This window comes from Lethenteron reissneri, chromosome 50 (genome assembly GCF_015708825.2).
Source record: "Lethenteron reissneri isolate LAM-NWPU_2019-01 chromosome 50, ASM1570882v1, whole genome shotgun sequence".
NCBI lineage: Eukaryota > Metazoa > Chordata > Hyperoartia > Petromyzontiformes > Petromyzontidae > Lethenteron > Lethenteron reissneri.
The window spans coordinates 2,409,273-2,432,936 of NC_083828.1; the positions used below are offsets into that span (position 1 = coordinate 2,409,273).

The following is a 23,664-nucleotide window of genomic DNA, read 5'->3' on the forward strand; positions in this document are numbered from 1 at the left end:
GGCAGGAATTACTTACCAAGGTGCCTGTTACAGGAATCGAACCCTACCGCCCACAACAACACCGCGCTGCGGGTGAGAGACTGCGGCGACCGCCAGGCTGAGCAGGCCACCTTCCGCAACGCGTAACGTTTCAGGAAAGCACGATAACAATAAACAGAAATACGCTGGCAAATTTTAGCCGAAGTTTAATAACCCGAGCGCAATGGAAAAATGTATGAGCCAAATATCGCACGTGTAGCTAAGAGGGGGGCGGGGGGGGGAGATGTATTGAACTGGTAAGTCAGCATTATCGGGTAATATAATGATCACGTGACTACGAGTAACGTTGATACGCTTGTTACAACGCAACATCGGCAGAGGTGATGCCTAGCTTGGGCAGGACTGCATCCAGCAGTGGATTGATCATGGCTGACAGCGATGACGTCATCTGAATATTACCGTTTTAATCTGACAGGCTACCGATTGGCGATTAAGCTGCATAATGTGGTGATAATACGGAGGCATAAATTCTGACCCTAAATGAATAACGCTAAAGGTAGTGTTATCTTCGTCACCATATATACAAAACACGCACATGGTAAACGATTGGAAGCTAGCTAGTATTCATAGGCTGGTATAAACCCACCGAGACAATCTCTGTTTTGCAAGGCTGTCCTGGACTTACAAGGCTATACGATGTGACAGACATGTGTAAAAAATATTGCATGCATATTTTCACATGCAAAAACAAGTCCGCAGCATGTGTGTGTGTATAGAAATTGTTTCAAGCTTTAATGAAAATGAATATTGTGATGGTAAATAAGCCTTTTAAAATATTAAATCCAAGAGATGCTCAATCACGTGTAGATATCAACAACCCTATAAGCACGAATTTCTTGAGTGCGCGCCAATTATTTCAATGGCTATGGTCTAGGCGTGGAGGAGGAACCATCTCCCTTCGGCGCATGCATTTTTAAAACTCAGCAAGGGAATGCACAAAGAGAAAGAGTGCGTTGATAATTTTTTTTAAATCAACATTATCAGCTTGGTCAATCCGCTGCTGGATGACGGCCTTCCCAAGCCACCCCCATCGCTCACGATCCTGCGCCATAAGATTCCACGTGCAATGGCCGCACACCAGCCGATTTCATCGCTCCATCTCCTCTGTTAATGTCCTCTCGGATGTGTCCCGTTCCATGGCTGTCTCTCCATCAGTAGTCTTGACCATCTTTAACATCATCCCTTCTCGAGACTTGTCCTAACCAAGCCCGCCAACTTTCATTGATATATCTTGAACCAACGATGCTTTGTACTCTTAGGTTTTTTTCGGTAAAGTCACGTAGGTAAAAATAAAAAATAATAAAAAATATCAGAAATAATATTAGAAATAAAATTATAAATATACAGTAAATTTAGCTGTGACGGTCCCACCTGATGACGGAAACTTGTGCTGCCTCCGAAACGTCGTGATTTATCATTTTATTTCTATTATTATTTCTATTATTTTTATTATTTATTTTTACCTACGTGACTTTACCGAAAAAACCTAAGACTATGAATCCTTGCAGTCACGAAAGCTTCACATCTAGAACGATGCTTTGATCATGCAAACAAACAATGTGGGTTTCATTTCACATTCTGGGACACAACACCGACAAAGCTGGGACGAGAAACACTAAATAATGTCACAACAGCGCCCTTTGGAGAAGGCATTATTGTTAGTTACGCTGCTAAAAATGCCTGCAGGGATGGTCGTGAACATCGTGCAACGCTCTCTTCCGTAAACACGATAGCCACCGACGTATATGGACAGCTTTGTTTCTGGGTTCGATTCTTGGGATTGGTTTACTAAGAATTCGAGCATCGACTCTTGCAATCCACTCCTATCACGAGTAGGTGAGGCCAAGCCTGCAAACAATAAGTTTATTCTTAAATTAAGGATCTACTATACCCGGCCACCAACACCCATCCTCAACTCTATTTTCCAACATGAAAAGTTAAAACATGCAAATGTGTAACGCGTTAAGAAGGCTGGCAGAACGGAGATAACTTAAAATTGTTTTTTTTTATATAGCTTGTATTTCGCTTACTCCGAAACATCCAGCCAATGGATTATTTTCACCTGTCCTTGGCATGCTTCAGCATGCCCTGGGAGGTCAAGGGCAGCCAATGTTTTTCAAGCTCGTGCACAAAGTATATTTTGGCTCGAGCTTTCATGGAATGAGGTGAAAGCTGTATGAACATTTCACTGCCAATTATGACCGTTAAAAGCCTTAAATGATACAGCTTTTAACATGACAATGCACCGAAAGCCCTAGTCGTACGATTGCTGTGTTAAAACACATTAAAAATACGCATAAATGTGAACACACGCGCGCACGTATAAATCGCGCAGCCACAGCAAAATGTTTAAAACGTTACGTCGTCAAGCAACATATATACAGATGTCAACCAACAGATGGGGTTACTGATTGTGGGGAAAGTGTGTAAAATAACATCAAGAGCATACTAGCAGGCAATAAATATGCTAAAAAAAAGAAACAGACAATGGCTTAATAGCGCATTTATCACTTATGAATGACGATGTATAATAGGTTGGGGCAACACTGTCACCTTTCCAGACACATGCATTGCAAACACCACACGCACCCCCCATGTGACTGTATCTTCACACGGAATCGTTATCTCTAAACCCCGTATAAATAATACAAAGTTAACGTACAATCATCACCAGCCAGGCATAAGGAATAACGAGTTATTAAATCTAACGTAAAAGTCTTCCGTAAAAAATGAGCAAACGGCCAGAGTGAATGATGATCTTCAAGAGGCATTCACTCCAGGTGACAAAGAGGTAGGCTCCCTTAGTTACACAGACAGCAAGGCAGAGATATGGAAGAACCAAAAGAAAAATGACCTCAACCTAAAAGCCACACAGAAGGAGCGACCTCCTCCCATCATGCGCATTGCGATGGAAGGGTTTTCAGTACGGACGACAGATTAAAAGAGGAAAGTAAGAACAATGTTTTACAAAAACACTGAAAGTTCTCATTTCAAATTCAAGCTACTTTGCCAATTCAGTTTGCAAATGTGTTTCGCAGACTCTCAGTTACAAAATTGTACACGCTGGATACGGGAGTGAGTAATCCGCAAAACCTTGCGTGTTGTAACAACCAGGGTTGTTTTTGGTCTCACCGTTTCACTTACGGGACACGCGTACCCGTACTAAATATACAGTGCGGCCAAAACACCGGGTGATTGCTTGTGAGACCGCTGCGGTTTTGGCCGACAGCGCCTTCCTTCCCATGGCTCGCCGGATAGGGTTGGGCGTGCTGGTGCCTCTGTGCTGGCCGTCATACCGAGTGCACAATTTTAGAAACCTTTCCTTAAGCTCCATGGGGCCCGTTAGCCCTGCCCAATCATTGCACCGTGGCATCAATTAAAGCGCAGCCATTTCCTGACGTTTAGTCAATGACCCTGGTGGAGGAACAGGACAAGGGGCATTGCCTGAAACGTTGGATTAAACGTGTTTTTGTTGTTCTCTAACACTGTGTCCGCTCATTTAGCCTTCGACTGTTTTGGGGCAAGTGCTGTTCGTATGCCACACAGCCAGTGGCTAGCGTAAGGCAGCGGCCAATAAATGAAAGCCGAGTGATGTGTTTCCGAAGCGCTGCTGTTGTTGACGCACATCACCAGGTACATATTTTAAGCCAAGACAACTTTAGGCTGGCAAACACCACACTCGGATACCATTTGGCTCGGTCTAAAATTGAGCCCCGGGTCACTGGGATTAAAATACAGTAGAGTTGTGTAAAACATTGGAGCACATCTCCCCATTTAAACTGGTTGGATACATAGCTAACTCACAAGTATTGTTAAGACGGACCCTTACTTATTCAAGGGTGGCATGTCACAAGGTGGTGGTGGTGGTGGTGTGGCCAGGAGTGCACATAGCAACCTTAGTCTCAACAGTGCAGATGTCAACACCACAGCGAGTCCTCATTTTTGGTTGAGCCAACCGTAGGGATGCCAAGGCCAATTTCATATGTTCGTAACCACTATTGTTGCAACGCATACGCGTACCGATGTGTAAAATATATGGATAGCAAGCAAGTACACAATATACTTACAGATCTTACAGTGTGCACATTAAAACTTAGTTCTTTGTCAATCCACGAGTAGGCCTCCTTATTCCGTCGAGATTATTTGACCACACTTCACCATGCTGGTCAGTGCAGGTTGATAAAGGGGCCGTCCATAAATGACGTCACGCGATTTTGGACGATTTTTGAGCCCCCCCCCCCCCTCGTCACACGGCGTCACAAAAAGTCAGACCCCCCCCCCCTCAAAAATGACGTCACAAAGCTTTGCCCCCCCCCAAAAAACATATTTCTAATTGAAAAAAAAAACATGTTTCAAATCGCTTTCAACTATTGTCATTGTAGTGCGTATTTAATGTGGCGCTGCACTCTGATGTTGTAGGAGTGTTGTTATAACAGTTAGTGTTGTTATAACAATTCTATATTTATTTAAAGTTGTGCATTTTGATGTGACGCCACATTTCTCACCCCCCCCCCCTCGTCACACATCGCCACAAATGTCTGATCCCCCCCCCCTCCCCCCTAGGTGCGTGACGTCATTTATGGACGGCCCCAAAGGGAGGCCAGTATAGGTTAAATATCACTTTTCAATGTTAGCCAATAGGCAGGATTCAAACCTCGTTTCATAGACAGTATCGTGCACCAACCACTGCACCCCAGATGGAGCCCACTGTATATGCCCTGCGTGGTGCCACTGTAATGAAACATGCAGTGTGTGCGTAAATAATAGAACCACATTCAAGTCGGTGGGAGGGGAGGGAGGAAGGGAGAGAGCCTCTTCTTTAGCCAAAGCATAAACAGGTGGGCTGGCCATTCAGAGACAACGTGGGCTCTCCTGCAAAAATGGGGGTAAAAAAACTGTGAATAAACAAAGGCACAATGAGGACATGGACCTCTTTACATGACGTTCCAGCATTTCGCTGGGCTATAGCCTGCAGGGATGACAGGCGGTCAGGCGTGGTGTAGTAATGTGGCCCAGCCAAGCTCACCTCAATCAAGTGCCACTATTAAATAACACTTGCCGCTTCGGCCTTGCAAATCAGCTGATAATGAATGCTGCTGTTGCGGCACCGTCCATCGTGTTGCCTTTCTTTCTCACACATCGCGCCAAGTGGGAGGAGGATTGAATGAACGTGGCTCGGATATTGCGTGGAAAACCACGAGGAGGCACGCACACAAACACACAGCGAGTGTCCAACAACGGCATCTGCACAATGCGTACTGCCAAGTACAATGCAGTTATTACTACTTATAAAGGTCGCTATTACATAGAGGATTCGGGCGTATTGTGGCATGACGCACGAGTCGGTTTTATTAAAGGGTGCATGTCAAATCGTGATAAACTTACTTCGAGTTAAAACAACTCGTATTTAAAGGGAAACCTAATAGGCGTAATATAATATAGACTCAATCCTATTCCTTACAAGACACTGCACTGTAGGAGTTAATTATACATTAATACACTAGCGCATGCATGTTACTATACACTCAAACACAAGAAACTCGCTTAAGTCAATAACACTTCCTTAAAAGAAATGCACATAATAGGCGACGTTTCAGGCATTGGTCCTTCTGCATGGCAGACAGGCCACGCAGATAATCGTCAACAAGGGTTGGAGACTGCACGTGTAACAGCATGGGGCCAGATGATAATTACATTTTTTAAAAATGTTTAAACTACCAGTTTATAAACAGGCACACGCATACATAGAGTAGCTATTGAGTACGGGACAAATACCCATACACACTCTGTTTTAGACCGTCTAAGATGCACATACAGCAGAGGATATGGACAGTGCATATCCAATGACAGATGATACAAGATGCACATGTCAAGGCAGAGCACGTTAGAATCCGTATGACACCTCGAGATATATAGCGCCAATATATCAGTATAAACAGTATATCACGATTGTAAGCAATATGTAATGACATTTAAGTATGCCATAACAGTGAATGCATTATTCATGTGAACACCACGCGTGCACACATATATAGTATGTAGTCAAATAAAGCCGAAGAGACTGCTGTAATGTATGCACACCATACCATGTGTACATTCTGTATAACGTACAAAGACAAACAACAAAACGCGTGTCTATGATTATGATATAATACGCACATACGAAAACCACATCGGCTTGTTTTTTTTTAAAAGGGGGTCCCCCCAGTTGTGACGATTCAATTTATTTTATATTCATTGTGTCCACAAAAACATGTTTTTTTTTAACCACCACCGTACGAATGCGTCACGAAATTATGACATCATTGTAAGCATCCCCTTGTTGGTGTGTGTGTGGGTAGGGGGGGTGGGAGAGTTGATAAAGTGTCGTATTATATGTCGTCTTTTCCTCCTTTAAATGTATTGAGAAAACAATGGGGATAACATTCCATCACATTGCGAAGCAGCAGCAGCAGCGAGCTTGGGGCCTTTGGTCCACCACCACCACCCCCCCCTATTGTCTTTGCGCGGACGCATGAACAATAGGCACAGCCTTTAAAGACGTGTTTATTTGGCGGCCCTTTTATTCTTTCATTCTTTCATTTCATTAGATTTGTTTACAAATTCCCCTACCGCCACCACAGAAGGGGTTTGCGGCCAGCGAAAGTGCGAATTAAGCGAATTCGCGAAGTGCTTTTTGGATCGCATCCAAATGTTTCGCACCATTATTTCTGGGTTTTTTCGCCAGGTATCGATAACCGGTGGTGTGTGTGTGTGTGTGCTAAAGGGTATCGATAACCGGTGTGTGTGTGTGCTAAAGGGCATCGATAACCGGTGTGTGTGTGTGCTAAAAGGGTTTGTTTATTTTTGTTTTCTCGAGTCTTGATATTGAATCGTGTATAGGGTGAGCCAGTAGTACTCTTCGACGATGGATTGCGTGCAATGCGTTTACGTTGTCAGATTAAAAACAATAAAAACACAATACATCCTAAATCCCGCTATTACAATTATGAAAAACTAACAAATATTTCAATCGATTAACTGAAATTCGTAAAATAAAATTAAAGAAACCCACACGTTCAGCTCCATTCCGTTATGTAAGATAATGTTTTTTTGCAGGGTATGTGTAAAATGATTAGCAAGATGATTTGATGTTACTTTGCGAATGACAAAAAACTTGGAGAGTTAAATATCGGATAACACAATACAGTGCGGGAATCAATTACCCCCCCGCCCCACCAACCACTCTTAGTGTACATTATCTTGTAGCGATAATAATCATCAATTAATATTAATTATTTCTTAGCAACAATCATGCGAGTGGGCACACGTATTTTAAGCTAAGGGGATACATTTGCAAAGGCGAAAAAAAACGTGTTTTTTTGTTTAAAAAGAATAATTGAAAAAAACAACGATCGGTGCACAAAATTAGTTGCCTTAAACTTACCTTTTGTAAAGTAATTAAAGTGTTGTTCATATGAAGACCCTTTAACTCAGCCACAATCCTCAGACACGCCCGTGCATGCACGTTCACAAAACTACAATGCACATCAACATCTCCCCGCTAATCCCACACTTTACTTGCTACACAAAGTGTTATTAATTTAATCGCTTTTTGTTGTTGTTTTAGTTCTCGTAGCCCGTCACCGTTACGACCGACCTCGCCTGAATCCGCTGCGGGAAGCCTTCACTAGGCCCCCGGCCGTCGGTGCCAGGTCACGGCGGTGGCCCACGGGGTTGTGTGTGTGTGCGGGGGGAGGAAGTTTCAGCTAGCAGTGGAGTGAACATGTGCTTCGTGTTCGTTGTTTCCCGACGACCACTCACCCGATAGACGTGGCCTGGATGTTTTTCTGCAACGCGACCAGATCGGTGTCCAGAGGCATCGCAGGCAGCGACAGGCCACTGTCAATGAGCGACTGCTCCTCCATAGCTGCGGCTCCCGCTGGGTTGGGGCCCCCCCGGACGGGTGAAGAAGACTTCTCCGCTAACTCTCGAATGCCGCAATCTCTTCTCAGCCCCGCTAACCAAGCCCGACTCCCCCGTGCGTAGCCTCACAAAGCGGCCAGAGGAGGAGGAGGAGGCACAAAGGCCTAGCCTCCTACGAAGGACCTCGTGCTCGCCTGTTCTCTCTGGCCGCCTTGTCGGCCCCCAACACGGACCGCTCCGTGTCTCCACGCTCCCACCCCGGGCAGGGCTCCACAACTACCCCGAGCCACCCAGCCTCCTCCTCCCCCCCCCCCCGACTGCGCATGCGACACCCAGTCCCGAAGACCGGGGGGGACACAAGCGGGTGGGGAGGACGGACGAAGGCCCCCTTCTTTAACTTTCAAACGTTGCCCGTCGCAGGTTTCTCCTGCCTTGTTGGCCGGCCCGATCCAAGGTGTCCCTCGCCCATCATCGCGACTCGTCTCCTGGCGCAGGAATGCAGGCGAACGTCGGGGCTTCAACATACGCTGCGGACAATTAGCGGTGGGCTGCCCCGCGTTATGTACATGTACGGTCCGTACGATACGACTGGGCCCCCCTCTCTGCGAGCACAGTTCGTTAGATTGTATCTTTTCCAACGTCTTGTTTTAATATCTCCCCGTAAAGCAGGCGGGCGCACGAAGGTAAAACTTTTGTTATCCGTGCCCGACGCCCGCTTCACGTGGTCTGTCTCTCTCTCCCCACATAGGAAGAGAGCTCGGCTCTGCCAGAGCAGGACCCGACCAAGTGAGCCACATTTGATGAGGGTGGAATGATCTAAGTTAATCGTTAATTTGTTCAGCAACGCGCTCGATTAATAAACAAACTCTAAATATTACAAGTTCCACGTATTATTCTTCCTCGAGTCAATGAAGAACCCACGGTGTGGTTAAAATAAGGATGTTTTACGTGCAGGAGTTTGGAGATTATACCCCCACTGTGTGGGAGGTGGGTGGGTTTGGTGCAGTCCGAGTGACAAGCGCCGTGCGGATGGAGGGAGGGAGGGGCTCTGCGTGCACACACGTGGTCGCGCGTGCGCACGTGTGTGCACGTGTGCGCACGTGTGTGCGTGTTTTTGTGCCTTGTTTACGCACCGCGTGTTAAGTGACCCGTGCTATAACAATGCACGCACCACGCGTTACATACATAATACACACAAACAATGTACGTTGCAACAAACAGATTCGGCATGGTTATTTTTGTAAGCGTTGGTTGTTATTTAACAAATAAAACATACGCTATATGATCAGCGTACGTACACATGTACAGGCGCGCAAAATACACCGTTAAAATTCCAAGGTTAATGAGCACATACGGAAAATATTAACTGAAAATTTCAATAAGATGCGTATACAAATTGCGTACATGTTACGGGTCATAATATACAAATGGAATACACCACACATATTTTGTAATTGAATATTATTATTCGTGTGTATATGTTAGTATTATTAGACACCAATGCACAAGTCACCCCTTTCATGTGTCAATCTCAATATTGTTTGCACTGCTGTCGCTTCTGTCTGCAAAACCCCGCGGCTTCGGTTTTCATGGCAACGTAAATAATAATTCGAGTAAATAAAGAACCGCTCGCCTCGCACCGAGGCTGTGGTCCAGCACCGTTGGGTTTTGTTTACGATCGCCATGGTTACCGCCGCGTGACGTCACTCGGACAAAGGGGGGCAACATGGCGGACGATACAAACCGCTCGCTTTCCGCGAAGGTGAATGAACTTTGTGTGTTTTGCTCATTGTTAGCGGCTCAGATCTGCTACTAATATCACCGATACGTCAGGTGCACGCGGATAAATGTGCGGGTTCGCCTGGCATATATGAGGGTGCTGCAGTTGTCCGATTGCAGTTGCGTTTGAAATCCGTTTGGGGTTGTGACTCATTCACTCTGGCCTTGCGCGGGCCTGTGCGCAAGTTATTGTTCTGCGATTTAAAAAATATAAAAGTAAATTTAATTTTGAGCAGCCTATGTTTATAATTGTGCGCGAAAATCAACAATAAACGCGATGTATAATAATAATAATAACGCCTCGAATTAACATTTGCTTTAATATCCGCCCGCGACACTTGATTTATCGTGAAATGATCCGTCTGAATGCGTGTGGAGCTGACACATTGCCTCGCCTCGCCATAGCAGGGCTCGGTGTTTTGTATTGGGAGGTCAAGTTGACCCCCCCACCCACCCAGACGTGGAATTAATTCACGACCGTCCTTGAATCAAGCGATCTAACCACAGCGCCACCCAGATGGATATAAACTGGACATATATACATTGACTTGCATCCCACTGGGATTTTTTCACAGAGCGTTGGTGTATGGTGATTTTTTTCTGGAAGATTTTTTGCTGTTTTTTCCTGGATTTTTCTGTTGGCGCAGTCACTTTAAGATGTTTTCTTGTTTTAGTTTTTGGTTTGTTGCGGTTGCACCCGATTCAAGAGTCAAATGGCTCACAGGGCTATACCAAATAAATGAAAACTTAAATGAAACTAAGTATGCTGCGTAACTTTACATCAGTCCTTTAAGCAGGAGGAACGCTCATTGAATCAAGCCGTGTCTTTAATGATAAATAAATGGTATAAAACAACACGTGTAAGGATGCATGGACCCTTCTAGATCGATTCTGAAGCTCACGATATTATGCATCGAATCTACTTGGTTTGAATCATTGTTTGTCAATTCACTTACTCTTTTTCTTGGTTCTTTCGGTAATGTCCCGTAGAAGGGAAATAATAAAATAATAAAATCAATTCTCACGACATTTCGGCCACAACGCAAGCAGCCGTCCTCAGGTGAAGAACAGGTCTGTCGGAAAGACAGCGTCTCTTGTTCACGTATTTTCAGTAGGGGCGGATCAGAAATTTACAACAACAAACGATACTAAAACGATGGGAGTGAAAGGTATAAGAAAGGTAAGCAGATCACTAAAAATAAATACGTTAAATAGATTAAGTATATGAGTTCAAATTGCATAAGTATAATTTCCAAGCTTGGGCAAGGTAGCAAAACAACAGCACACCACACCAAGACAACACACAGTTCCTCAATAAAATTACACATTAAAATTGAACTATCGCTCCATTGGTAAGGATGAAAGTTACAAATCTAATTAAATAGCAATAGATATAGAAAGTATCTCTTCACGCACATGTTTAAACATATCTGTGAGGAAATGTATATTCAAGACTATGAACATAATATTTTACTGCCTGGCATTTAAGTTGTGCGTATGAAAATGTTGTACTCCACACTGTTATCAAGTTAATGTTTTGATATCAAAAGTGGTTAATTGTGTTTTGTTGCTTAAATCCTAAATTTTAAAACTGTACTGTATTCTTAACTATTCAAAATATTAATTATTCGTTGTGCAGTTCCCTGGGTGTCAATAAAATGTCTATATACTGTACTGTAACTCCACTAACATGTTGTTCTAGTGCTTGCATTGATGGCCATGACCTAAGAGATGTTTAAGAAAGCCTAGTACTCCCCTCTAGTGGTTACGGTTGCTATCGCAGTAGCCAGCTGAATGTGCCTTCAAAAAACATTGCAGATTCATAATACAGGTTTTTTGGGTTAAATCGCGTAAATATAAATGTGTTGTAAAGCCCGCCCCCACCCGACACAGCCAATTAGTAAGGTTTGTCACGTTAACAAAACATGCCAATTCGTTACTAGTACTAATCAATTATGCATGCATGTTGAACTTCTTTCGCACCGTACATAGCCAACCATGCTCATTGGAGGTGCGGGAAATCGGAGGTGCATATATTGGTGAAGACCACCAAAGACATAATTTTTTCTGTGGACTGTCACCTGAGTGTAAATGAATTATGTTAAGTACCGGCAATGATTTTAAATGTATTTCCACCAGATACATGTACGTTGCTGGATTATTTTACCAATTGCCTGAATAGTTTTGTCACTAATGATGATGTTTGTATATGGGCTTTTGCTCCCCGACTGCAGACCAGAAAGCCACCAGCTCAGAAAACTGTTCCCCGGGCAGCCTCTGCCCAACCTAAGAAAACAACACAAGATGACCTCCTTGCAATGGAGGAAAATTACAAGTATGTGCATGTGTCTGTCACTATTGGTGCATCCTTCAGCATACTGTATTATATTTTGCATTGTGATCATTGTGCAATGAAACTACAATTTATCAATCCACTGGTATTGCATTTGTTAACTTAACTTTATATATTGAATTGAAATCCACATGAAATAACAACCCCCCTACAATGTTTGTTGTCACTATCACTGGTCTCCCGCTTATATTTTTTGGTTAACTTTACACATTTTATTTTAGGGTAGAAATAAGTTATTTTTGAGGGGGAGTGAAAATCCTGGTACAGTATTTATAATCGATATTATACTTTTTATGAGAATAGTTGTCATAGTATTATCATATTAATATTATACTGGTTGAATTAATATATATATTTCCATTTATCTCTACTACTATCAATAAAAATACGAGTGATACTCGTAATGGCAATTGTTATGATGCTTGCTTACCCAGGAAAGGCTCATTGAGTCTCAATATTGTTTTTTATAAAAGCCCTGCCATGTTTTTGTACAGTTGGGGTCGATGTTGTTTCGAGTCATCCCAATTAAGTACTTTGCAGGTTTTTTTTTTCATCATTGGGATATGTGACCAATACCAGTTACTTGGTGTCACCTCCAATTATCACGGTAGGTTACGTATGGTGCCAAATAAATTCAACATACATTGTATGCTTTTTTTAGCTGGTGATTCTGACAATGATATGGTAGTGGTGGTATTGATGATGGTAAGGCTGAAGATGATAGTGGTGATTATGATGCTGATGATGATGGAAATGCTTTCCATGTGTTGGTAATACTGATAATGGTCATGGAAATTCCTATTTTGGTTTCGCGCGTGTGCCATGCAGACGACTCAATAATGAGCTCGAGGCCAAGACAGCGGTGCTGGTGCAGCAGGCTGAGGCAGTGATGGTGCGTGCCCTTTGAAAAAAACCTACAGCTAACGTCAATTCCATTATAATTAAATGAAATATACCAGTAGCAGGAGGTTACTATCAGTAGTCTCTTTAGTAGAAGCGGCAATATATTTCGCGGCGTTGCAGCAGCCTACCGCTAGAAGGTTGCTCGTTCAAATTCTAATCAAGAGCCAATGGCTATTATTCCTCTGGGTCCTAGGAAGAGACTGGCCACTGTCAAGGGAATGCAGAATTTCCACCACTGCCCCAGAGCCCCCACATGCTTGCTTAGACACAGACACTTTGACTTCAATGGAATATTCGTGATCAAGAATACATATGAATAAAAATCATGTCAAAATAAAATTTCCACTAAAGTAGGCAGGAGAAAGATCATTCCCGTCCAGGATTATCTCTACCTGGTTCAACACGGTTCTGATATATTAAATGTAATGTTATTAACTTTGTAGTGTATTGTATATCGTAAATAATGAATACACCACTTTTAGCTCTTTTCAGTCCACTGCTGAATGACAGCCTCTGTACACCTCTTGGTCTGAAGGTACTGTATGTTTGATCCTGCTTTACCATGCTGGTTGAGGAGGATCCTGGACTAGTTTAAATATCCCTTGGCACTGAAGTAAGCCGGGGTTGGGAATCGTACTCAGTTCCCCATGTGCATAGTACAGCGCACTAACTGATTTGGTATTTCTCCCCCCTTGTATTTATAATGGGTCTTGTAGCTGCAAGCAGAATGTACCTATACAGTATTATTATTTAAATGTCATGCAGTGTATCTTGCTGCTCCGTAAGCAACCTGCTTGCGCAGGTCTAGTTCCTCCTGTGTTATTTATTCTTTGTTTCCATGACCATTAGGTCTTATAGACATTAGAAACCGTTCCGAGGCATACCGGGCCCTTGTTTATATGACCCAGCATAGACCATTTGTTGTCCCAAGAGCTTTATGAATGTGTGGCACCTTTGGGCTCAGCCCTTCCCCTCCGTGCTCCCCATCCGCTCAGCATCCCTTGCCCCTAGGCCAAAAGGAAGCAATCGTATGGTCACAGCTGAAAGCGGGTCGCTCTCTTTGTAACTACTTTCGTGTTTTTGTTGTTTGTTGTTGTAACGTTCTTACCCGCCCCTACTGGACATCTGTGAAAAAGAGCTTTTTAGCTCATCGGATTCCTCCTGTTATGAATACATATTCTGTTCTGAAGCTATGGCAGCCTAGTAAAAATAAGTCGCACAGCCTGGCAGAAGTAGGAGTAAGAATGTTGCATGAGCATCAGGTTGTAGACGTTGCATGTGTATTTTATCCTCAACTGTGCAATGCTTCATGTCTTTAAATGCATGGTGTGTGTGTGCGCATGGGTGGGGTTCTACAGAGAGAGCAACAAGAGCTTCTCTCCAAGCCTGTCCCTACATATTTGAGCTTTTCTGCATACAGTGACATTGGAGACAATGAAAATGACCAAACAGCGTTGAGGTAAGAGCTTTCTATCAATTACCAATATCCATTCAGCTTATCACTGCAATTTCGTTTTCCATTCATTGCAATTGTCTCCGACTTAGAGGAATCACTCAGCCTTCACACTGGATGCATAAACCAACATTTTACATACTTTTACCAACACTGCAGGGAAATTAACTGGATTTTTATTACACATGATGCCAGCACACAAGCCCAGTGCGAGTTCACTGTGTGAAGCCATTACGGTCAAAATTGACTGTGCTAAAAGGAAAATGAATGCGAAGGGGCACTACCAGCAATTGAATCTCAACTAGAACTTTTTTCTATTTTGGCTTAACGCTTTCATGGCTGCAGGAATTTTTTTTTTCGACCTGATGGCGGTCGCTTGTGTTGCGATTGAAACGTCGTAGTTTTTTTGTTTATTTTATATATTTTTTTACCTATCTACGTGAATTTACCGAAAGACCCAAAGAATATAATTTTTATATTACCAGGTAAGGCCCACTGAGCTATATAGCTCTCTTTCAGAAGCGACCTGGCTATCACAAATTATTGCCCAACGAAGTGGCTTGTCACGTGGCCATTTACAGCAGCCAAATACTCTAAATGTATGATTCTTAGTGTGGAGGGGAAAACCAGAGGACCCGGAGAAAAATCCACATGACCATGGAGAAAACATGCAGACGCCAAATATACAGGCGTCAGTCGGGATCGAACCCACGACCTCCTGTATATCAGGCGAGGTAATTAACAACTCTCCACCATGGCGAATTGAGATAGGGTGCCACCCAGTTTAGTTTTGTTCAATACTGTGCATTCTTTTGTTGAATACATTTTTGGGCAAGATTTAAAAGCAGTACCTCCGATTAGCACGTTTGGCTACACACTGTGCAAAAGAATATCAACATGTATACAAACTACTGCTCATTGCATATGCAAAGAGATGCATCACGTCAGTAAAGCATGAAGCAATGGGATTTTGTGGTTGTAGTGGGGATGCCTTTTGAGGAGACAGAAACACTGTGGTTCTGTGGTATGTCACCGAGGGTCCTTAATTGTTGCTGATGACTTCACTCTGTACTTTGATGCTTGTAGCAAAATAATGTTATGAATAGTGATGAATTTAAAAAGAAATATATGCAAAAAATAAGATATGGGGGTAAGAATTTTGAAAGGCTGTTAGATATGGATATGTTCTTTGTTAATAATGAGCAAATTATAATCGTAACGTAATGGCTAATGATAATGTGCCAGTAATAATGATCTCATCTATGTTCGCTGGACAGTTGGAGAGACAACTCCACAGTCACTGATGCTGATACCAAAACCTTCCAATCTGTTCATCTTACAATGAGTTGACCTAAGGGAGGCCTAGGCCATATTGCGATACCGATTTTGCACGTGCGCTGTGCATGACTGTCATCATGCCATGTGTGTGTGGCATTCGTCTTCTAATATTTTACATGTTCTGCTTACAGTGGCAGGGTATTTTCTTCAGGATCAGTCTCTTTGCAGGACCAGCTGCCCCAAGCACCAAAGCCGGTAATTTGTCCCTGCAAATAACACCGTAATTTGCGTGATTTTTGCGACCGTTTTGTTCAAATGTCTTTTTAATATCAGGTCCCCTGAAATATTTGTGGGGTTTTTTTTTTACAAAGGCAATCAAATCAAAGGGAGAATCGAAAATGACTAAACTTCAGAGACCAGTTTCAGCAACCAAAGGCAGGAAGCCAATCAAGTAAGTTCCAACACAAGTGCTTCGTTTGTTCTTCAACCTTGAGCCTCCATTACTCAGAATGTCCCAACACATCTTCCACCAACAACAATAATAATACTACTGTACTTTGACTGCAACGTTTCTGAAACATTCACACTTTCATACATTTTTCCACGAAAATGCGACTTCTTTTCTTGATGGACACATTTTCACTTGTTCATCATATTATAAAATATATATATGCTTTAACATGGTCTTATTTGTATATTTGTAACTCAACTTTACATAAATGTCTTATAACTTTGATTCACAATGATTTTTGGGTTCGGCCATGTCATTATATGGACACGTTTTTGTTGTGGAACCTTCCGCCACCCGACATCGCCAAACAAATGAAATGTTCGTGTGTGCAAACGTTTAAAATGTGCCAATTGCTGTAATTTAAATTCACTGGTTAATTGAAGAACAATTCTCACAAACAAATATCTTTACTCTGTTTCTTTCTGTTGCTCACTCTTAAAAATGTTTACAATTTAGATTCGGGTTATTTCCATTTTACACAATTGCATTAGAGCTTTCATGGCACTGCTTGTTTATTTCATGTACTTTTTCAACATGTTCTACATGTCTGCCCTTGGGATTGAACATAGCTTGTATACAGCTTGAGAAGAGTTTGAAAAAAAAAACATTCTTTAACGAAAGCAGTTTTTTCAAAGTTAGATTTTTTTAATGTGTTTATTTTACAGATTTCAGTTGAGCAAAATAACTTTGGTCTTGTATCAGAGTCAGAGCAAGGACACTCGAATCCAAGAATGCTGCAGATGATGTCGCTGTGCCTGAAGATTTTACCAACTTCTCTTTGGCCAAAACCATCAACAAAATTGAGGGCACGCTCGGAGATGATTTGCTACCAGCTGAACCCGATGATGACATCATGCCCAGTGCAGCCAATGAGATGGGAGCAGGTACCGTTGCAGAATGGCACACAGACATATGGGTTTTTCCCCTTCTATCTGGCAACAAAACAGCTGTTAAGGTGTTAAAACACCAAATTGATACCTTTTACAAGGAATCATGTCTACATTAACCACAATGCTTGTGGTCAGAATGCAAACAAAAAACATACTTTGCATTGTCCTTGAAACTGATTGGTCCACGTCAGAGACCGCTTTCTTTTGAGCATCGCCTCAAACGGTGTTAGACCAGAGGACGCCAAAAGAGTATGTTTTTTGTTTGCATTCTGACCACAAGCATTGTGGTTAATGTAGACATGATTTCTTGTAAAAGGTTTCAGTTTGGTGTTTTAACATCTTAACACCTATTTTGTTGCCAGATAAAAGGGGTAAAACCTATTATCATATTTTGGTACTGGCAAAGGAGGTCCCACAATGGTATTGCTATTATTAAGTTTTATTTGTTTTCTTAATCTTTGGTTGTGGAAGGCGTTGAAGTTGTCTGTCGGCCGAGTCACCCCCTTCAACAAGAGCTTCTGAGTTCTACGGGCTTCACTCGGTGGGAAATACACTCCCAGTTCCGATTCTGATTTGCAGATCAATTTTACACAAATTCTCACGCATGCGATTCATCGTATTTATTGCGAGGTGAAAAATTGATATTGCATCCATGTATCTTCATACGCACCTCCGATTAGCACGGTTGGATACGTATGGTGCGAAATAAGTTCAACACATATATATACACACATACATACCCTTATTGTCTACTTTCACATATTGTCTTGATGCATTCTCATCCTTTATTGGTTCAAACTTCCTCCAGGTAAATATTCCCAAAACTGAAGTCCTAGTTGCAAAAACAGTGAAGCATTTGGCTTGTGCCTGCCCCTCCAAAGGTCTGACTTGTTCATAAAGAGTGTCTGTAACCTCGGAGTCGTCATTGCTCGTTCTGTGTCTTCTGTGCTGCTGTGTGTGTGTGTTTTTTATATCCAGAGGCACAAATCCGCTTCTTGAAGGCCAAGCTGCGAGTGATGCAGGAGGAGCTGGACAGACTCTCCAACCTTTGTGGAAAGAAGGTGGTTTTCAGTACATCGTCATATATTTATATCAGTGTTTTCCAAATCACATGCATTTAAATTTAAAAATAATCGATCACCCTCGATATTCCGATATTCCCATTAATGTATAATATGCCGTATAAAATATCATTTATTTTTCTCTGGAACGGATTATTTCCTTTCCCTTTATTTCTTATGGGAAAAAATTCGTTTGGTGTCTACGTCATTTTCGGTATAAGTCCTCCTACTTTCTGGAACGAATTAACGACGTATACCGAGGTTCCACTGTACTTGAACCCAGGTGTCACAGGAAATGGGTGGAATTGTGCTGCGGTGGATAGTGCATTGCACTCTGAGGCCGGTGATCTGAGGTCAATTCCGGGCCATAGCTAACATCAGTGGTAAGGGATATCTGAACTGGTCCTGGCCCCCCTTCACGTAAATAATCATTTAATAGAAATTACTCGTCTCAATTAGTTCTCACCGGGTAATACCGCCCATAGTGCAGTGAAACTCCACTGATCCATCACCGCTCCTATTATCTCTGGCCAGAAACGGTCGACAACACGTTATTTTCGCAGCCATTTTGCAGATAAGCGCAGCTGCAGGGCAGATTTCTCCTCACACGCACCCTTCTGCCAGGACGACGAGCTGAGTGCGACGTCAGCACGGCTGAAAGAGGCGGACGAGGAGCGAGCGAGGCTACAGCGCTCTTCCCAGATTTACCAGGCGCACGCCGACAAGTTCCGTGCCCTCTCCGACGAGCAGGCCCGCCGCGCCGATGCCCTGGACGCACAGCTTTCCTCCATCAACAAGGTCTCCAAACCCCGGGATGCAAACCGATGTTACAGCTCGTGCTTAAACAAACACATTTTTATTTTAGCAGGTAAGGGCCCACTAAGCTGTGTAGCTCTTTTTAAGAAGCGACCTGGCCACGGCAAATGATAGCTCAACGAAGTGTGGCTTATCGCGTGGAAATTTAAAGCAGCCAAATACTCTAAGCGCGTGATGTTGAGTCTAACTGTGGACGGACAAACCGGAGGACCCGGAGAAGAATCCACACCACGGGGGGGGGGAACATGAAAACTCCACACTATACATCTGGTGTCTAAAATAAGCCTCTTAAAGCAACCATAGAATTGTTCTCCTTCAAGTTACAGAGAGCTGTTCATGGCACATTTTGTCATCACTGTGATACAAATGTATCAGACGCCTGAGATTGATTAAGAAAAAGGGTTTTTCCATGCTGTACAATGGACTGTTTTGTGCAGTGAATGATGACTGGGCTGTATTCTCCAACTCGCACTTGACAATCTGTTTTTCCAAAATTCGAACCTGGGATCTCAGCTCTGCGAGCTCAGCCTCTTACAAACAGATTGGCATTTGTTACCTACAACTTAAAAAAATACTCCCAATGAAATACTGTGCTGTACATATGTATGTTGGACTTTGTTCGCACCGTACGGAGCCAACCGTGCTGATGGAGGTGCTGGCATGCGTGTGCATGGGTTCTGGGTTCTGTCGGCGCAGGAGTTGGAAGCGCTGAAGCGGACTCAGAAGCAGGCTTCCTCGGCTCAGGGAGCAGCTGAGGTGCGACTAAACCGAGCACTGGAGGAGGCAGAGCGACATAAAGCAGAGCTCACTCGGCTGCAGCAAGCCAGTAAGGTGCGTGGGGCATCCTAAGCAAGTCCCCCCTGGGTACCACCAATACCAAAACCCGCCATTCACCACTAAGTGACGGTGACGTCACCACGGCGCTTGTGCCAGACCGGGTGCATTTTGAGGCCACGTGAAGTGTTGAAGGCTCGCTGCTGGCAGGAGGTCTTGGGACAGACCCAGCAGGTGCCATGGGTTGATTGTAATGGCTGGCAGATGCACCAGCTGTGCCCCCTACTGTGCCGACTTCCTGCGTTTTAGCTGCCCGGCGCTCCGCTCATTGTTGTGAGTGTCACTCCTATCTCATCCGTTGTTGTTGAAGGGCAATTGGCTCTAACTGACCAGTAGCGTCCTTCACGAGCCTCCTCTTTCGAGGCCGATCTTGACACCGCTGGTACAGGTCTTCAGCAAGCCAACTCAGCCCCACATACTCCCGTACCCGCATCAGTCAGTCCATCTCTTCTCTCAGCCCGTGTCGTGCCCCTACCCCACCCGCCACTCTCCCGAATAAAGGACAACGAAGACAGACACAGTGGTCGAGTCCTTTATTACACTAGTGAGAATCCTACAGGTCACAGATGCCGGAGGCTTTTGCTGAATGATTCCTAAACATTGTGATGGGATGAGGTAGGTGCATTCTTTAAGGAGACAATCGGCATTTCACCTCGTATCTTCACAGGTGACAAAGCTTCGTACAAATTGTAAAAAATATAATGGCCACGTTTGACCTACGTCTATTGTGAAGGTGACATTAAATTCGTGCAACTTCCCAGGATAGCCACTCTGGTGAGATCGCAGCACTCAATAATGCAGTTTGCTTCTACATGTTCATTAAAAATGAATAATCTTCACATTGCTTGGTTAAAAACATCATTATCAGCCATGGTCAATAGCATAACAATGATAATGAATGCCAGAAATTGGTTGAAGAATTTCAAATCGAAGGCTGCGAATCTGAACGAGAGATAAATATGAACAAACGTCATTTATAACACGGTTGCTCATCAAAATAAAATAATAGTTGGAGGAATGCAACTGTAAAATAAATCAAACTATATATACACACACACTTTAGACATTTATTGAAATGGATCAGGATAAAATAATGAATAAATGGGCAAACAAGCAATACGAAGTGCATTTGGTAAAGATTATTATTTATTTTTAAAAACACACTTGTGCCTGGAGAGGACAGTTTTCAATCAGTGCATTTTGTCAGCTGTGATTTATTATAAACGAGGACACTGGCACACAACATGGAACAAAACCTGAAAAGTTTGGCAGTATGGAGAGATGCATGCTGGGATTTATAACATCTCAGCATGCATCTGTGCACCCCTTTTTCTCTCATAATGATCAGGTTTGCATCTGATCCATAATTCTATAGCTGTTGATGTATACTTACAAAAACAGTCTTCTCAGGCACAAGTAGTATGATGATAATTGGTTCTTTACCCTTCTATCTGGCAACAAAACTGACACCTTTTTACAAGGAGTCATGTTTGCATAGACCGCAATACCTGCAGTCATAATACAAACAAAAGAACATAACTCTGATAATGTGCACTGTCCTTGAAGTTGATTGGTCCACACCCGAGACAGCTTTCCTTAGAGCCTAGTCTCATATGGGTTGGACCAGATGACGCCAAAAGGCGCACAACTCAAAGACAATGCACCATCAGAGTATGAGAGCTCGGGGCAAGCATCTACACTATGGGAACCTCATTTGCCAGTAAAAATATGATAATTGGTTCTTTACCCTTCTATCTGGCAACGGTCGAAGCAAACATGACTCCTTGTAAAAAGGTGTCAGTTTTGTTGCCAGATAGAAGGGTAAAGAACCAATTATCATATTTTTACTGGCAAATGAGGTTCCCATAGTGAGTGTACAGCTTGTAAAAAGGTGTCAGTTTTGTTGCCAGATAGAAGGGTAAAGAACCAATTATCATATTTTTACTGGCAAATGAGGTTCCCATAGTGAAGTAGTATGATGCTTTTCATTATCAAACTCAAATTTCCAAACGTGTTCCATCCTGCTTTTGTTGCCTCTTTATTGAATAATTTTGATGCAAATCCACCTCCACAATTTAGCTCCGGCATACATATCCTGCTGTGTGCTCAAGTCGAGTTACAATCGGTTAAATGTTGTACCACGGAACGAGACGTACTGTGTGTGTGGCTATGTGTGTGTGTGTGTTTACGTATGTCACAACAGGACTCTGGTGAGCAGGCACGGGCTCGCATCGAACAATTAAGTGCTGAAAGCAAGCGTCTGGAGAAACAGAAAATTGAGCTGATTGCAGGATATAAAAAACAGATGAAGCTCATTGACATTCTAAAACGCCAAAAGGTGTGTTGCATTTTCGTGGCGGGTCTTGTGACTTACAGTCCAGTTGAGCACCTTTTACCTCGTTCAGTTGTGGACCAGACATTGGTCAGTCTGGCATACGGCAGCTCCAAAAACAGCATAGCTACTTGCCGTCACTGTGATAAGAATCTCCGTGGAGCATTGCTACTCAATGTACCTGGGAGGGAACCACACCTGGGACGTGTGACCCTACCGCCACAGGTGCCTGCTGAAAACACATCCCTGCGGAGGGAGCTGGTAGGAACGTTGGGTTGCTCGGTCAATGGCCAAGGTCAACGGCGGCGTGGTGTATTCCGCAAATATGCCCGACTGTGAGGGCGGGCACAAGCCGGCGTGAGTAGGTTAAACGTTGAGTTTTATAAGGGCACCACGGGGTACCCAGCCCCTCCCCACCCAGCCCCACCCCTCCCACCCCCACCCAGCCCCTCCCCACCCAGCCCCCCCCTCCCCACCCAGCCCCTCCCTGCACGACGGACACAATAATCCCGTGGGCTGGTGTAGCCAGGTTCCTACCAGTATAAGTGCTTTTGCAGTTTGCCCAGATTCCAATGCGCAATTGGAACTTAATTGGGAACGAAAAAAGCACTTATAGATACGCTTCATCAATGGGCAGCTTAAGCTCATCCTATACCCTCGCAAGTAAAGGTGGCCGTGGTATGTACGAGGGTGTGGGTTAATAGATTGTTAGCGTGGGCTGTCAATGCCTTTAAATTTTTAACCTTGCAGTTATTTTACCTGCATGATATTTTATTCACCCGCTCCCCCCCCCCCCCTGTAACTCCAACCCTCCTATCTCCCTTGCGCATTCCACAGATGCACGTTGAAGCCGCCAAGTTACTTTCCTTTACAGAAGAGGAGTTCATGAAAGCTCTCGATTGGCGCAGCTGAGTGTGGAGTACATGCCCCCAACGCGGAAAGTTACGGCTTCAAATTCTGGCTGCTTTGAGCTGTATGATTCTACTACTGTATTCCTTTGCACTGAGAAACATTTTAGCTTTGCTGCTGTAAAAGTCGCCGAAGGACAGACAATCGAATCGATATACTTTCCAAAGTAGCATCAGAATGTTAACATTGTACATCATGGTTGTGTATGTACTTCGTGCACATTTTTTGTTATCTACTATCACAAGAAACTTTTTTAACGATGTAAAATTGAAGTGATTTTAAATATTGACAAAATAACGAAGTTGCTTTTATTTATGGAAAGTTGGATTAATAAAAATGCAAAACTATTTTGGGTGTGACAAGTGTTGTGAATCTTGGACCACATCGGGGTTTGATTCTTGCTTAGGGTGCAAGGGCTCCTTGGGTTTAAATCCCAGATGAGCCATTTCCTTTTTAAACACAAGTGTCTAATAGGAAAGATGAAAAGATCACGATGAGTTTGAAGGTAAACAACCACTAGATTACTCGTAAACATCTTAGTGAAGTAGAAAAAGATTGGACGCTCATTTAACGTGTGTAGAGACATCAATCCTCAGGGTTT

At 43.4% G+C, this 23,664-nt stretch overlaps 2 protein-coding genes across 3 annotated transcripts in view; one reads left to right on the forward strand and one right to left on the reverse strand.

Moving 5' to 3' along the window:
• Positions 1-8,697, reverse strand: part of LOC133355052 (DNA-binding protein RFX7-like) — a 111,342-nt gene extending 102,645 nt beyond the window's left edge. Inside the window, exon 1 of the mRNA XM_061572312.1 lies at positions 7,843-8,697. Within this exon, the coding sequence (XP_061428296.1) occupies positions 7,843-7,946 (104 nt within the window). The 5' untranslated portion in view covers positions 7,947-8,697. The remainder of the gene's footprint in view (positions 1-7,842) is intronic.
• A 949-nt stretch (positions 8,698-9,646) lies between these two features.
• TEX9 (testis expressed 9) lies at positions 9,647-23,394 on the forward strand. Of its 2 annotated transcripts, XM_061572366.1 has the most exons (13): positions 9,674-9,706; positions 10,714-10,903; positions 11,958-12,058; positions 12,905-12,968; positions 14,338-14,438; positions 15,902-15,965; positions 16,082-16,161; positions 16,924-17,105; positions 18,090-18,172; positions 18,797-18,970; positions 19,685-19,819; positions 22,026-22,160; positions 22,992-23,394. In XM_061572366.1, the coding sequence occupies exons 2-13, from the start codon at positions 10,880-10,882 to the stop codon at positions 23,064-23,066; spliced, it is 1,218 nt and encodes a 405-aa protein (XP_061428350.1). In that variant the 5' UTR covers positions 9,674-9,706; positions 10,714-10,879; the 3' UTR covers positions 23,067-23,394. The 2 variants fall into 2 exon arrangements, with proteins under 2 accessions (XP_061428349.1, XP_061428350.1); XM_061572365.1 differs by lacking the exon at positions 10,714-10,903 and having other exon boundaries at positions 9,647-9,706.
• Positions 23,395-23,664: the final 270 nt, after the last annotated feature.